General features: G+C 38.4%; 1 protein-coding gene across 1 annotated transcript; it reads left to right on the plus strand.

Moving 5' to 3' along the window:
* The first annotated feature begins 899 nt into the window (after window positions 1-899).
* grinaa (glutamate receptor, ionotropic, N-methyl D-aspartate-associated protein 1a (glutamate binding)) lies at window positions 900-15750 on the plus strand. Its single transcript, XM_042507048.2, has 7 exons — window positions 900-1058; window positions 9509-9848; window positions 11214-11329; window positions 11439-11639; window positions 12125-12253; window positions 12826-12969; window positions 13892-15750. The coding sequence occupies exons 2-7, from the start codon at window positions 9545-9547 to the stop codon at window positions 14039-14041; spliced, it is 1044 nt and encodes a 347-aa protein (XP_042362982.1). The 5' UTR covers window positions 900-1058; window positions 9509-9544; the 3' UTR covers window positions 14042-15750.
* Window positions 15751-15935: the final 185 nt, after the last annotated feature.

Below are 15935 nucleotides of genomic sequence, written 5' to 3' on the forward strand. Positions count from 1 at the left end.
TGTTTAACAGGCATGGATGAGGAATCAAACCATCGTAACATTTAACAATGAACAGAGCTTGCCTCGTACAGTTATTCAAAATTTAAAAAAGGATAAATAACAATTAGAAGTCAAGAGGGGAAATCACTCTTTGGTGGAACTGCCAACAACTCATAGGCTTATAAGAAATGAGAAGGGACTCCAAGTATACACTGCTTTAAAAAAAAATACAGTCATTGGATAAATGTGGCACAAAGTACAATATTTCTTTCTGAAATTCAGTGTTGGAAGATCTCTCTTAAATCTTTAAAGTAGCAATGTAACAGTGTAGAAATACTCTGTTACAAGTAATAATAATACACTTTATTTATAAAGCACCTTTCATACAAGAAATGCAGTGCACAGTTCTTTAGATGGAAACAGACAGAATGAAAGAAACTCAGGCCAATAAGGCAATTCAATATAAAAGGACATTTAAAACAGCAACACCATAGCTCAATATGAGCAGAAGCATACATCTTAAAATCATAAAATAATTATATCACAAAGTATTTAAATCATAAACTCATAAATATATCTAAAATACCAGACAGAAAATTAACCAAATTACATCAGTGATTTTTTTAGTAATTGTATTTGTAGTAGTAATCTGAATCTGCAAAGTAACCAGTAGGGCCTAACTGCAGCTGTCTGATAATTGTAGTGGAATTAAAGTATAAAGTAATATTAAATGGAAATGTTCAAATACACAGATATAAAAATTGTGGCACAGTACTTTTGCTGTACCTCATGCAGAACCCCTCTGATCTATCTATAACTTTCCGTTACAGTATTTTGTCTGCAGGCCACTACAGGCCTTCAACACTCATATGACCCTATAATGAAAAATACTGCGTCATTATGGCGGGAGCAATACTAAACTGTGTCATTTTATGTACACGCGGAGATTCCCACACATCACGTGACGACGTCGTGTGGTGTCGTCAGCGGCTCTCGACCCACTTCAGGTCCAGACCAGCCGGAGGAGGAGGAGGGAGAGTTAATGTCGGCAGCTGCTCTGGGGAAATAACACATTAAAGGTACGTGTGTTAGGGTTTGGTGGGAGTATGTTTGCAGTGTGTGAGTGTCTTACCTAAAGAAACTATTTCCCCCCATTTTTCCAGTTAAATTTGTTGGTTTTGCGGCTCGCGAGCATGGCTGTGGCTAGCAACGGTCAGCATCATGCCCAAACTAACGTCAGTTAACGTCCGCAAGACAGAGAGCGGTGAATTAACTAAACATGTTGTTAACAGGATGATTTATATCAAAACACAGTGAGTCACAATGGAAATTGATTTGGCTTTAAAAATGTCAGCTCAGCATCGGTAACGTGGGGGCGCGGCATGTGGTCATCATGCTAAAAAATGCTAAAATAACCTGACTAACGGATCCATCATGGCAAGCAGGGGTACTGGATATGTGCCGCCGAAACACTCACGGTTTATCAGTGTTTATGGTGGACCTGCTAGCTGCGGGTTAATATTTTTTGAGTTTGATGTAGCAGGTGATCGCAGTGTCGCAGTGTTTATCTGCGCTGCTGAGGCCTAGATGGAGGTGCGCCCGCTGCGGGTGCACCATGAAAACGAGGCTCTCTGTTTATGTAGGATCCATGTTTCTGTTTTGATTTCATCATCCCTTTTGTTTGATGTTTTAGTGGCGCCTGTCTTGCATTTCAGTGTGTTTTAAACCACTATGCATTACAATTAATATAGCGTATGTGTTGCTTTTCAACTATAAATAATGCCCCCCACAACCAAGGAGATATTGGCAACTATTTTGATAAGCGATCGAAAGTTTTATCATTTTAATGAAGAAACCAAAAACATTCAATGGTTCCAGACACTCAGATGTGAGGATTTGCTGCTTCTCTCTCTTTCATTTCACTGTAAACTTAATTTTTATGATGATAAACAGAATGTCGTTACATTTTGGACTGTCTGCCAACATTTGGATTTTTGATTATGTCATTTTGGGCAAATTGTAACAGACTTTTCCCACAATATTCTGATATTTAATAGACCAAAATATCAACATATTAATCTCGAGAGTTACTGATTAGTTAATCAGTGATGATAGCAATTGTCAGTTGCAGCACTAGACATTTGTAAGCGTTTCTTTGATATATATATTGATTATAATTTATACTTAATACCGTATTTAACTAAAAAAATTAATAAAGTTAATCATCAATTGACAGCTATTCTGATAACTAATTAATCATTTAAGTATTTTTTAAATAAAAATACTGACTATTACCTAGTTTATGACTGTAACCATCTTCTCCAATGTGAGTATTTGCTGCTTTTCTGTGATTTTTGTAAGTGAGAATGGATATATTTGGGTTAGTCGGACACTACAAGGTGTTTAAAGATGTTACCTTGGGCTGTGAAAGAGTGTTCTGACATTTAAAAGACCAAATGATTATTCATTAATCAAGAAAAGAAATGTGCTAATCATTCTGTATGAAAAAATCATTACCTCCAGCCCCAATATGTTTTTGTAGTGGTAAATTTATCAGAAAATCAATCGAAAACTGTTCACTCATTAAATAACCAGACCTGTCTGCTTTTGGGTAAACCAGTAATTAAATATTGAACAAAATAAAGTACCTCAAGTTTGGATAGATGCAATTTTGCAACAACAATATTAAAGCTGCTGTATTACTCATATCCAGTTTATATGTACAGTACGTATGTGTTGCTATCTTGGCATCAGGCCTTTTCCATTAATATTCCACGCACATCTAAATAAACGCTTTCTCCATTTGCTTGCTTGTCCCTTGCTATTTACAGACGGGACCCCATATTAAATGGTTATTATTTATAGGTTGTCAGTATTACTGTTTGAAGTTCTCCATTTACAGTCCGGCTGTCAGAAACGGCCTCTCTGTTCTTCCCAGACAGATTACCTGGACATGCATGACGCCATGCAAAGCAAATTAGTTTGCTCTCCTGATGATGCAGTTTTACAGTGAGGGATTTTGAATGAACATTTTCGATTTTAGAGTGCCTTTTAATGCAGGAACAAGCGAGGTTAGTGGATGTTTCTGCTGTTGTGTCACCATCCAGCTGTGAAACAGACTCAAACTAAGCCCAGGATTACTGAATTTCTACTGCAGCCGTGGAAATAACTGCCTCATCCCGTAAAAAGCATTTATGTGCTTATTCCGCTTTGCTGTGGAGTATTAGAGAGAAGGGATGTTTAACATTTTGGATAATTGTGTTTTGCTTACACTTCAGTTCTGTTTGGTGGGATTCTGATTTTCAAGGATCAGTGGGTTTATATTGACCAGACAAGAGGAATAAAGCTGAGCTATGTTGCTAACACCGCCTCCTGAAATCGGCAGAGTTCTTCTTACACACTGGGAGTGAATAATTGATTTAAACTCTAAACTAGTGATACATTAGCATCACTAGCAATCATTTAGCAATGCCAAAATAACTAATCTTACAACAAGATACTTTAAATTGTAACAGCATTTATTTCTTTTTACAACATGCCACCTTATTTTGTTACAACAAAACATCTTCATGATGTATGAAATTTGGTGTTTGAATGAGACACATGAAAATTTCTTGAGCTGGTAATAAAACTATAAACATTTTATCATAATGAGCAAAAGATGAATGTATATATTCATAAAAATTCTAAATAATATTTGAGATTTTGTTCACAATGGAAGCAGTGTGTTGTCATACTACCCTAGCCTAAAGTGCAGCCATCTGTCACATGGCGAGGTGTCTGCAGGTCTGACATAGCCAGAGCTGCAGCTGACATGACGCCTCACGACAATATCTCGCCAGACTGTAACATAGGCTGGCAGATAGGCTGACAGCGCCTCAGTGGGGGATTTATCTACCAGGTGGTCCAAGTGGCAATTTCATAACAGGACTCAAGATGTTACCATTGTGCGCTGAGTGCTTTGAGGGGTTTGATTAAAATTCAGCTGGTTCTGTGGTTGGTGCAGTGTGTGAGACACCCATGTGAAGCGTTTTTATTTACTCCCCAAAGGTTGCAAAACTGCACTCGTCATGTGAGTGTGAAACATTTTATTTTTGATATCACTAAGTGATAGATGTCGGTTTGTAGCTTTTAGAAAGTATTGCAATTTCAAAAGTTATATGTTTAAAATGAGTGGTATTTTCATTTTCTTTGAAAGTATCAAAGATCACAGCTACTCACTTTTAAGTCATTGTGGCACCACATATTGTAACTAGCACAAATATATAGGCCCCACTGCTTTTTGTGGCTGTTCCTATGTTGTTACTGTGTTTCCTGTTGCTGCTCAGGCATGCACACAGCATGTTGTATATGGGTTTGTCGAGGTATTGTGCCAGCCTAATTGTGTTAACGTGGCTCTCTGGCTAGCCCACTGAATCCAATATCCCCCACCCCTTTAACCTAATTCCCCTAGTGATAGCTATCAGCAGAAGCTGGGGATAGTGGCACAGTCCTTATCCATCTAGCATTGGGGCGTCTCTCCTAAGAGGATTTGAAATCTCCCACGTAATGCTTGTAAAGCTGTGCAAACAGTGCCTCAAACTGACTCACCACTCTCAAAAAAATGACAAAAAATGAATTGAAAGTATTCACCACTTATCAAACATGGAAATGAAACTGTTGGGGTTGTTGAATGGATGTTGTGCGGTTTTGCGATGAGTAGCTGGAAGAGAGGGCACTACCTCTAAATGTCTTTTACTGAAGTGCTTTAACCTTCTTCTCTTCTGAGAGTTTTCTCTTCAAAACTGAAGGTTTATTTTATTTTATTTTATTTTATTTTGCAGGGTTTTTTTTACTTTATTAAATCAAGGTTTTTTTTAAGCGATTACAGCTATGTGAATCAATAGCCCATAGACACATTCATCTGTTATAAAATATCAGAGGGGAAGGTCGTCTCTGCTCACCCGAGCTGTTGTGACTTCATGCACATTTTTGACGTTTTCCTGACAGCATGGTGTGTTACCACAGAGGAAATCCATCATACACAGATACAAAGCGACAAACAGGCCAGTGCAGATTCATTCTGAACTAAAAAACACTGAAGTCTCTTGAGTGTAACATGACTTAAAAGATCATATGAAGCTTTTGCTACAATTTGGGAATATAAACAAGGACTGGGGGATGATTTAATCATTGAATTTTGTTCAAATCATACTGATAATACTATTATCCCATTGTTATTCTACAAATGTTTTTTGTCCAAACTAATGATTCACAACAAGCTGTAACTTTAGTTAGTTTCAAAGTTAGTTATTGAAGTTTTTGCTGCACTCACAGCGGAGCAGAGTCAAGTTGAAACACATGATCGACCAAAAAAATAATTGGAAACTACTTAAATAATCGTTAAACTTTTTCAAGAAAACTGCCCTTGTGACATCTTCTCAGCTGTGACATTTTCTGCTTTTCTTATGTCTTATGTTGTAATGAATTAGAATATCTTTAAGATTTGGACTTTTGGTCAGACAGAACAAGCAATAAGATGACATTACCTTGAGCTTAAGGAAATTATTACAGACTTAACAATTAACTGATCAATGAAAAAAGGAATTACAGCACAGTTTTTTGCATCTTACATCAGTCAGGGATGTGCACAGTTAGTTGACTAGTTGATTAAATGTTGCTACTGTTGGTAGTCAACATCAAAATTACTAGCTGGTTAAACATATTAAGATTATTTTATTGATGTTTACATTTAAATTATGTATTGACAGGATGTGCACTGAAATGTCACATCTTCCCAGTCGAATGTTGCTTTATAAAAGACAGTTATGTGAAAACAGAAAAAACACATTGATCTGTTTGCCCCAACCCGAAAGTGGGGAGGTAGGAAGTCGGACAAATATGACATTTCGTAAAACCAATGTGTTTTCAGTATTCGATTTTGTTAAGCAAGTTGTTGTGATATTTGTCAAGATGATGCAATGTTTGTAATGCAAAATGCCACACATTCCAGCAGCATTTAAAATACAATTTCGTTATTGTAAAGAAATAAAACAATATCAAATGGCTGTGATGATATACACTATATTTTTTCAGACAATTTTTAAACTTCGACTAGAGTAAAAGTAAGAACACAGTCAGAAAGCAGTCAAAATATAGCACAATTTAATCTATAAGATTGAACTTCTGTTTAAACGCCAGAGAAATGAATCGTGAAGAACATCCTTAACACCAGTATGATTATTTTAAATAGGATTTCAGCTTTGTTTCCCAACTCTAACATGGATTGCAGATTCTCTCTGGTCCTGAGTTACAAACTTAAGTGCTTTTCATGGACATTGGACAGGGACAGGGACAGGGACACATGTTCTGACTGTGTGTGTCACATGATTAGTTAAGGACTCTTGGGTTACTCAGTTACATCTCTGGGTTTCTTCAGACGACAGATGTCCTGTCTTGTCTGCAGCGAGCAAACAAAGTCTTCACTTTGTCACATAATTATTGAGTAAGTCTTTTGTCAATTCAGATTAACATAGTGATTCTTTAAGATAAACCAATACTGACTACGATGCAAACATTTAACTGACATAAATGATTTTTTTCAAGTAATTCAGCAAAATTGATGTACTTAGTGTACTGCATGCTACCCTTACACAACCATTGTTGTCCGGAAAGCCGGGAGGGATTTGGCTCCTCAGATGATGATTGTAATCTGTTATGATCTTAATGGAGACTGTCAGTATGAAGCAGAGCCAGCACTCGTCATGTTTGTCTGCAGTCTCTCATTGCACTGTCCCCGTGATGGACAGACAGCGATCATGAGGACACACACCGGAGTCTGGATGCGTTTGCCAGAGCGAAATAGAGCAGTGTTGCGTAACATTTACTGTGTAGCCTAGAAAGGACAGAGGGAGTATTAGAAACTGTAAGCATGATTTTTGGCTTTCTAATTTTCTGCTGAATGGGTATTTTTGAACTCTCATATATTTATATATTTAGCGGTGGTGTGTGTGAAAGAAATAGCATAAGGACTGAGGATGTGTTTGCATACACTGCTGTACTGTAGTAGCTGTAGTTTCAACAGCATGGGCCTATGCACTGTCCGCTGCAGACTCAAGCTTTTCTTTTGAAGTCAGCAATCAGGGGAATGGCTTTTGGCGCCCATCCTGCTCAGCAGAAGTGTTCCTGCAGGCCTTTTATATAAGACCTGAACAGCACATTTGAAAAGCGCTAATAAACCTCTGTCTGTCTGACCTCAATTGCAAAAAGAGTTGTGTTTTTCCAGCGTGCAGCTCTCTGCCATGCATGTGGATGCTTCATTAGCATTATGTAAATGACACAGAAACCTGTTGACCCTGGTTGTGCAGGGGCCATGGGGGGCTGCAGTAATGGCCAATATGTCAGGCCTCTTCCTGAAGCAAAGCAGATTAATAATACATTTGGTTACCAAGGCACCACCTGCATCCATGGTAACACGGTCTACTCTGGTGTGGACAGTGTTTGCCGTCTCCTCAATTTCCATCTATCTGTGTTTCATGTTTTCCGCTTACTAAGTCCATATAGTCAGTGTTCGGGATTGACAGGCATTAGGTGTGAATGGAGCCTGTGGTTAGCAGTGCAAGTTTCCATTGAGATCAGATTCATTCACAAGAATCTACTGTTAAAGATGAAGTAGAACGGTGCACCTTTTTGGGGGGAAAGTTTCAGAGTAATTTTAGTATTTCTTCCTCCATAAGGAGAAACTTGAGCAGTTTCTTGAAACCACATTTCATGTCAGGGATTGATTTATTTCTCCCACCCAATTCTCCCAACACCATCTCTAGCCCGTCCTGGCCAGTTAAAGCTGACTGAAACAATTAGCCGATACATCTTTAATTAATATGAAAAAGATAAATAAAATAATTGATAACTCATACATATGTATATACATACATCCATATAGATATAACTATTAACACATTATGCATGATTATACCAATTAAATATACATGATTCCAATAGCCATGAAAAACCTGGAAAAGTCTCCCCACTATGCTTAAATGAAGCCAAAATATCCGTTATGCGGCCGCTGTCATCTTGCGCCGGTGACATGATTCTGCACTATAGCAACCTCCTGTCATCTGAAAACCTTTTTGTGTAGTCAGCGCTTTCTAGGAATTGCGGTTGTGGCCAGTGACACATTTAGTGTAGTTCCTCTTTTAGCTCACTTGCCATATCTGTAGGGTTTTAGATTGGACTTCCCTTAGCAGCCATTGCCAGAGATATGTGTTTTCAGATGTGCTTGATAGTCAGCCATAACAGTAAAGAACCACTCCTTTAGGGCAGTGAGATGCAAGTGTCGCATCTGGTGTTTTTGTGCCTATTTTATGATATTGGATCACTTGCCGCTGCCCACTGCTTTTCAGTGAAACACCACAGGATGAGTGTAAACTCATAAATAAATCATAACTTCTTTTCTTCTCCTCCTCTTTTATCTCCACTTGGCATCAGAAACAGCCTTATATTACTTTGAACTTTTTATCTGTAGCGCATATTTTCCTGTGGCTATCATTATTTGTCATATTAAGTTTTCCATTCATGGATCTGATGATGTTGCTGCAGCAGTATATGAAAGGGCCTGTGGTGGCTCCTCTTTTTTCAAATAAATTTTCAGCGTTTTCCTCGTGATTCAAGTCAAGTCAATTTATTAATCATCAACTATTATGATAAATGACTATATTTATAAAGCCCATTATCACAAAACACAGTTGCCTCAGAGGGCTTTACAGCATATGGCACCCCTCTGCCCTTAGACCCTCACATCATGTAAGGAAGAACCCCCCCCCAAAAAAACCTGTAACGGGGGGAAAAAAAATGGTAGAAACCTCAGGAAGAGCGACTGAGGAGGGATCCCTCCTCCAAGATGTCGTAAATAACAATTAAATTACAATAATGACAGAAAGAGATCGAGAAAGGGGGAGAGATTTAACAGCAGTAATGGTAACATTATTCCCCACAGAATGAAACGCTTAATGTAAAGCAAATGTTGGACATTTTGCTAAATTAAATACTTTCAGCATGAATGTCAATTTTTTGGCCTTTTCGACAATCAGTAAGACCTTTTAAAGACCAATTACAGTTGATTTGATTTGATTTGTTATAGAGTATATAAAAGGCATATTACAGCAGAATCAAATCATCCAAAAAGGAAGTTAAAACAGCATAAATTGATAATACAGCTGAATTTTAGCTTGTGAAACAGAAAGGCAAAGTGCTGTAGCTCCTTTCTTCCTGCAGCATTGTTTCATTGCAAGTCACCTTTTTAATCAGGGATATGCAGTGCTTGTGTCTTTGCCAGTTTGGCCCAGATAATGTACCGTCATTACATTTTTCATCACTTCCTCCTGAGACTGTTGATATGTAATAAAGATGTTGAAATTATACGAATATTCATACTATCAACACAAGATTTATTTTAAAATCCTCTTACCTGTCTGATGTATGTTTGTGCTGAATAGAGATGTTTTCATCAAGCAAACTAATAATCATTCTCTTTCTCTTGTTCTCATAGATTGTTCTAGCAGCAGAGTGAGCCTTCCCCCACACCATGTCCCAGGACAAGAGTGGATACCCTGTTATGGGTGAGAACAACCCACTTCATAACAACGTCTATGGACCGCCTCAGCCAGGTTTCGGCATGCCCCCTCCCAACTACAGCCAAGCCCCAGGGGGACCGTACCCACCAGCAGCCGGCTACGGACAGCCGGGCTTCCCCCAAGCAGGCCCGGGTTTCGCTCCTGGTCCCTACCCTCAGATGCCTTACCCTCAGATGCCCTATGCACAGGGACCCTACCCTCAGGGGCCTTATCAGCAGGGAGTCGCACAGCCAGGCTTTCCCGGTGACCCCATGGGTGAGTGGTTAAACAAAGATGTGAGCCGTTTATGAATTGACTTTCTAAGCCACCTTATTCTTTGTTAGATACCTGAATGTGTCACAAAGGTGACTGACCATGGCGTAGCCGAATAGTGGGGGTGTACTTCTTTGAAAGTGAACATATTATGTAGACCTGAACCCAAATATTTTACTATTTAGGTTTTCGTTCATTGGCTAGGTATTCTGTTTGAAAGTTTGGGATTGGTTTTTATAGTGGTTTTTTTTTTGTTGTCGTTTGTATAGTGTGTAGAATTGGTTAAATGCAGAGTACAATTTTTGTTTCATTGTATACAATTACTGAGAATTGCCAGTGAAGAAATTATAAATAAATAAATATCTTATGAATATAAATCTGAAATCTTAAATTTGTTGTAGCCACTATGGTATTTCTACACTTCTGTTTTCACAGCGCTTTATCGAGCATTGTCTCGGATTCAGAGCAAATTATTATAAGCATATATGTAGGTCTACAATTCATCCATGATTTAAAAAAAATGTTACAAGCTGTTATTAAGTCACTAAATGTCGATAGGACCTCAGGATTACAAACATGCATAGAGCACACCAATACCTTTGGATTTATTTTTTTTTTTACTCACAAACAACAGTACCTTAGAATAACTGACTTGGGCTGTACGTGACTCAGAATGACGTCAGTCAAATCTGATTCCGCTGTTTCATACAAATATTCATTGACTCGGGTATTTTTTCCTTTAAAAGTTTTTAAGTTTGAATGGAGCACTGCTGGACATTTAGTGTAGTATTACAGTAACAAGCTAACCGCGCTAACCATGGATCTGAAATATACAACAGCGTTTTTTGCCAAAACTACTGTATATATCAAATAAAAGCCAGAGACTGTGTTGTATTAAGTTGCTGTGAGCTGTGAATTCACAGCTTTTAAGCAGAAGAGAGAAAATAATGAAAACACTGCTCGAGAAGCAATCATAGTCGACTCAGGGGTCTCCAACTGATGATTTGAGTTTCTGACTTTCAAAGGACAGCTCTAACATTGTGTGATTTTTCTTCCTTAGCTCCATAAAGCTCTCTGTGTACTCTGCGTGAAAGTCATCGGTTTGGATGGAGTCTTCTCTGTCAAAAGATTCACACACAAAAGGCCTGTTAATGCCAAAAAAAAAGCCCTGTGTACATTATCCAGGTCAACAAAACACTTTACTGACTCCAGTTGAGAGCAGACGCAACACAGATAACCGGGCAATCAATGAGATGATCAATACTACAATCAGTGTGCTGAAAATGCCACAGACACGTGTCTGTTTGGTTGGCTTTTTGCCAGTTGTATAAAAAAACTAATCATCACCCTGTTATTGTTGTTCACCAGCCCCGGGTGGCAGCCCTGGTTACCATGGTGATGGGCCTCCATCTTACTACGATAATGAAGAGTTCACCAACTCTGGCTTTGAGGACAAGACAATCCGACAGGCCTTCATCAGAAAAGTAAGTCCTTTACAGCATCAGATAGATGAAATGGTCCTCAGTGATGACCTCAGTGTTGAAATACGACCACATGTTTCAAATCACCTCCTTCGTCCCTCTTTCCCACCAGGTTTTCATGGTTCTCACAGTGCAGCTGTTGGTCACCTTCTCCTTCGTTGCTGTTTTCACCTTCGTCGACGAAGCCAAGTTATTTGTGCGACGTAATCCATGGACATGTTATGTGTCCTATGCAGTCTTCTTGGTGGCTCTGATCGTCCTCAGCTGTTGTGGAGACTTCCGCCGCAAACACCCCTGGAACTTGATTGCACTGGTAAGAACCTGCCCTCAGAAAAGTATGGAGCAGTTATTATTAAATCGCTTAAATCACAGTGTATGTATCGTAATAATGAATAATGATTTCATCTTTTAAACAAAACAAGCTGAAAGAAAAAGTAAATGCTCCTGAGAAACATAACCTACTGTGAGACAGCAGTGTAGTGGAGACTATGTATCATTGGGTCATAAGATTGTCTAAATTTAATTTTATGAATGCTAATTATGCATCTCGCCCCACCAGAGAGCCTGTTTTTAAGCAAGTTTTCCCGTGTTTTAAAACCAAGCATACACATGCTAATTTTGGTGGAAAAGGGCTAATATTCAGTTTTATTCCAAACATCAACATTAAAGACCATATAGATGGTTCTTGATTCCATTTTTTTAAACAGATGAATTGTCAATCTTCCATCATCTCACTTAAATCTGCAACATGTGAAGTGTTTCATAAATGATATTAATTTGACCATGTGTTTTCTGCAGTCCATCCTGACCCTGAGCCTGTCCTACATGGTGGGCATGATCGCCAGCTTCTATGACACGGACACCGTCATCATGGCCGTGGGCATCACTGCGGTGGTCTGCTTTACTGTCGTGCTCTTCTCGCTACAGGTCAGCACACACAAACAGCTGCTTGAATAAATGTATTTAAATGTTTACGGTTAAACATTGTCCCTCTGGTTCAAAAACAAAAGTAAGAATTTCCTCTGGTTAGTTTTTTACAGTGAAATGTGTAACCTTGTCAGCCTCACAAACAGCCCACTGAAGGCACACTCTCTCACAGTTATCTACTGTAGCTGCTTGACATGATATATTCCAGGGAGAAGCTTTGTTTGTCTTAGACTTAGAAAACTTTTATGTCCCCCAGAGCAGTGATTTATGGTACACCACAATAAACACAGAACAACAAAATAACAACAAAAATCTATGATCAGGATCTGTCAATAAATAAATAAGACAACCCCTCTCTATGAGTTAACATAACTTCCACCCAACCCTAACCCTATAAAAATGTAAAAAAGCAGCTCGTTGAGTAATTACTGTAGGAATCAATGATTTTTGGAATATTAAGACTGTATTTGAAGTGAGTTTCTGTAAGTCTTTTGAGTGGTGAGTCTCATGTCTTAATACAGCTCATATTTTCCAACATCTTGAATTTTCTCTTCTCTCCTCCTTTACCACAGAGCAAGTATGACTTCACTTCCTGTCGGGGTGTGCTCTTCGTGTGCCTGATCGTGCTGTTGCTCTTCTCGTTCCTCTGCATGTTCATCCGCCACAAGATCCTGCACATCGTCTATGCCTCACTGGGGGCCCTGCTCTTCACCTGCGTAAGTTTCAAAATTAATTTTATTGTTTTTAATAAATCTTTTATATTGAATAATATAAAGTAACATAATAAATGTGAGGATGCACCTCCTAGGTTTTCTATACAAAGAAAGGGAGAATGTTAATGAGAAACATTGACAATGTGTACAAAACAGAAAAAAAGAGGAAAACAAAAGAAAACAAAGAGAGCAGAAGGAAAACAAAAGAACAACAAACAAAAAAAAACAAGAATCCAAGCGAACCAACATCCACACACACACACACACACACACACACACACACACACATCACTAAATTTAACAAAACCAGTTCTTCGTCTGGCAGGGCCTGTAAATCCATAAAATATGACAGAAAATGTTGCCATTTGTGAAAGAAGTTTGTGTGTCCTCTTAATGTGTATTTAATTTTCTGAAACAGAGGGAGGGTTAGGGAACTTCCACTTTAGGAGCAGGCAACGTCTGGCTATAAAAGATGTGAAATTAAAAGTTTCTGTTCGCACAGAGTTTGATTGACATGACTCATTTGAAGCCCCAAAGATGGCAATTAATGGACAGGGCTATAAATATATTCCAATAATAGCAGACATTACATTGAAGCAGCTGGACCAAAAGTTATGTAAGCATAGGACAAAATTAATTTTCACATTAATGAAGTTCAGTGGCTCTTTCTTGTGTTTAGTTTTTGCCGTTACATAAAGAAACTCATGAAGAGTTCCGCCCGCGCTGTTATCACGGACGAGCAAAAACCTCCAAATTCATAGAGGTGACACAGAATGATCACAAAGGGACATACACGCATGCGAGCACAAAAACCAAACAAACACTGCTTACATCTTTAGTTTATGATACTATATGAATATTAGATCCCAAATGCAGAGATCTCTTGAAATAACAAGAATATACTGTCGTCGTTTCTTCTCTTCAGTTTTTGGCTGTGGACACTCAGCTTCTCCTGGGGAACAAGAAGCTGGCTCTGAGTCCAGAGGAGTACATTTTTGCTGCCCTCAACCTCTACACTGACATCATCAACATTTTCCTCTACATCCTGTCTATCGTGGGACGCTCCCGTGAATGAGGCTTCACCTTAAAGAGAGCAGGAGGCAGAGAATGCCTCCTGTTGGTGTGAAACATTGCTGACATGCTCTTTAACTCCTTTAACTTTTTCTTCACTTTCTTTTCCCCATGACACTCCTCATTTCCTCCCCCATCTCACACACACACACACACACTTTTTTAAAAGAAATCGTGTAGTTGAACTGTGAAGCAGACACTGAGAGGGACACTATTTATTTACTACAAATTCACATTAATGACAAATGTATCTGTCTTCTCCTCAATTTTGACTACTCTGCTTGCTGTAACTGCTTCTACTAACAGACATCCCTTAACTTCCAGTTTGGCTCGACACAAACCGTGTAAAACATGTTATCCTGTGGATGCCTGGCACTCAACCTCGCCTCGCTGCAGAGATTAAACAGAAAAAGAGCGGAGAAGGTATCCGTGGCGCCTAATATTGATGCAAACCAGCCTTGCCTGAAGAGAAGTTAGTGCTAGAAGTACCCTCCTCTCTAATCTGTCCTCTTTCCCCAAACGTATCTCTCCCTTTGAGCCTGCTGGTGTAACGTAACTCTGCATGGCAACACTGGAAACACAACTAAAGATGTGTTATGATTCTTTAGAGCTACCAGAGGGATACCTCTAGCTTGCTTGTCACAGCTGTATATAGTTAAGTGTATTATTGTATATGATGCCAGTATATTCCCCCCCTGCCCCTGAAAGGCATGCTGGAGTGATTTGCATAGATGTGTTGCTTTTTGGGAAAACTTTTACTCTGATTATCAGAACTTCACATACCCAGTACAGTAACTAAAGTATTTAAATGGCAAAAGAATGAAGATCAATGTTGGATGTATATGACTAATATGAACATAAATAGGTATTTATAAGCTATATATTCTTATGGAATATCTTTTCGAAAGGAAGAAAGATTTATGTTTTGAAATAATCCCAAAGCCAGGATTTCACCTTATCTTCTTCCTTTTTTTCTTTATTGTCCTCACTTACTTTCCTCTCATCTGGTCATAAATGTGAAGTGAAAATCTGATGCTGTATTTATTTTTTCCTCATGACAACTAATGTGAAATAAAATGAAAGTGTAGGAATTTCTGACCACTTCTATACCAAGCTGATCCGAGTTTCAAAAATGTCTTATTTATTGTGAAGTAGATGGACGCTGGACTTATAACTTATCTATTTATTGAGCTTGATGTAGATAACAGGGTTGCTTTGAGGTTTGCTAGTGTTGAGAAAAACACACTTGGACTTGAGGTGATTGTGAAACCATCACATAGTGGTTTCACTAACAAGCTAAAGGATTCAACATGCACTGGAAGCCAAAACACTCACTAAACACACATAACTTGAATGATATATTTAACATGAACATTTTTTTATTCTGTAATTTCCTCTGTTTGGATTTTTCACCTTTTGCATGACCCTCTCCTCTTATTTGCATGTGCTGATAATGCACACTGTACAGGTATTCCTATTTTGGAGAGACACAGTGTTGTTTGGCAGCCCTGTTCGAGTTTTTTTTTAACTCTTGTGTTTGTATCTAACTAATGTGTACCTGTACATAGGACTCCTTAGTGGTTTGATGTGTATAGATGAAGTAATTTTGGGGCTTTGTGGGTCTGTTTGCATTGTATATTTGCATTAAATCAAAGTGGAACTGCATTCGTCTACACTGATATTCGCTTTTCATTAAAACTGATACAATGTAAAGGTGTCAGACTTTGTGTGTTCATTCATATGTGTTATTGCTTTATTGCACTAGAATGTGAATGACTAATAGTGGCTGATTTTAGCTGAAGTACAAATGCAGACAATATGTTTGAGTTAACTCATAAACGTATTTATTTGTCTTTTGCCAATGGCAACAGCAAGTCTATGAATCGGTTTACTTTACA

The sequence above is a fragment of the Plectropomus leopardus genome, chromosome 17 (genome assembly GCF_026936395.1).
Source record: "Plectropomus leopardus strain MGB_pleo_1.0 chromosome 17, ASM2693639v1, whole genome shotgun sequence".
Classification (NCBI taxonomy): Eukaryota; Metazoa; Chordata; class Actinopteri; order Perciformes; family Serranidae; genus Plectropomus; species Plectropomus leopardus.

Bases quoted from the DNA above. Each gene is read 5' to 3' on its own strand.
- grinaa (XM_042507048.2), top strand. From the start codon at position 9,545: ATGTCCCAGGACAAGAGTGGATACCCTGTTATGGGTGAGAACAACCCA. The intron at 9,849-11,213 runs GTGAGTGGTTAA...GTTGTTCACCAG, and splicing joins CTTTCCCGGTGACCCCATGG to CCCCGGGTGGCAGCCCTGGT. The intron at 11,330-11,438 runs GTAAGTCCTTTA...CTTTCCCACCAG, and splicing joins GACAGGCCTTCATCAGAAAA to GTTTTCATGGTTCTCACAGT.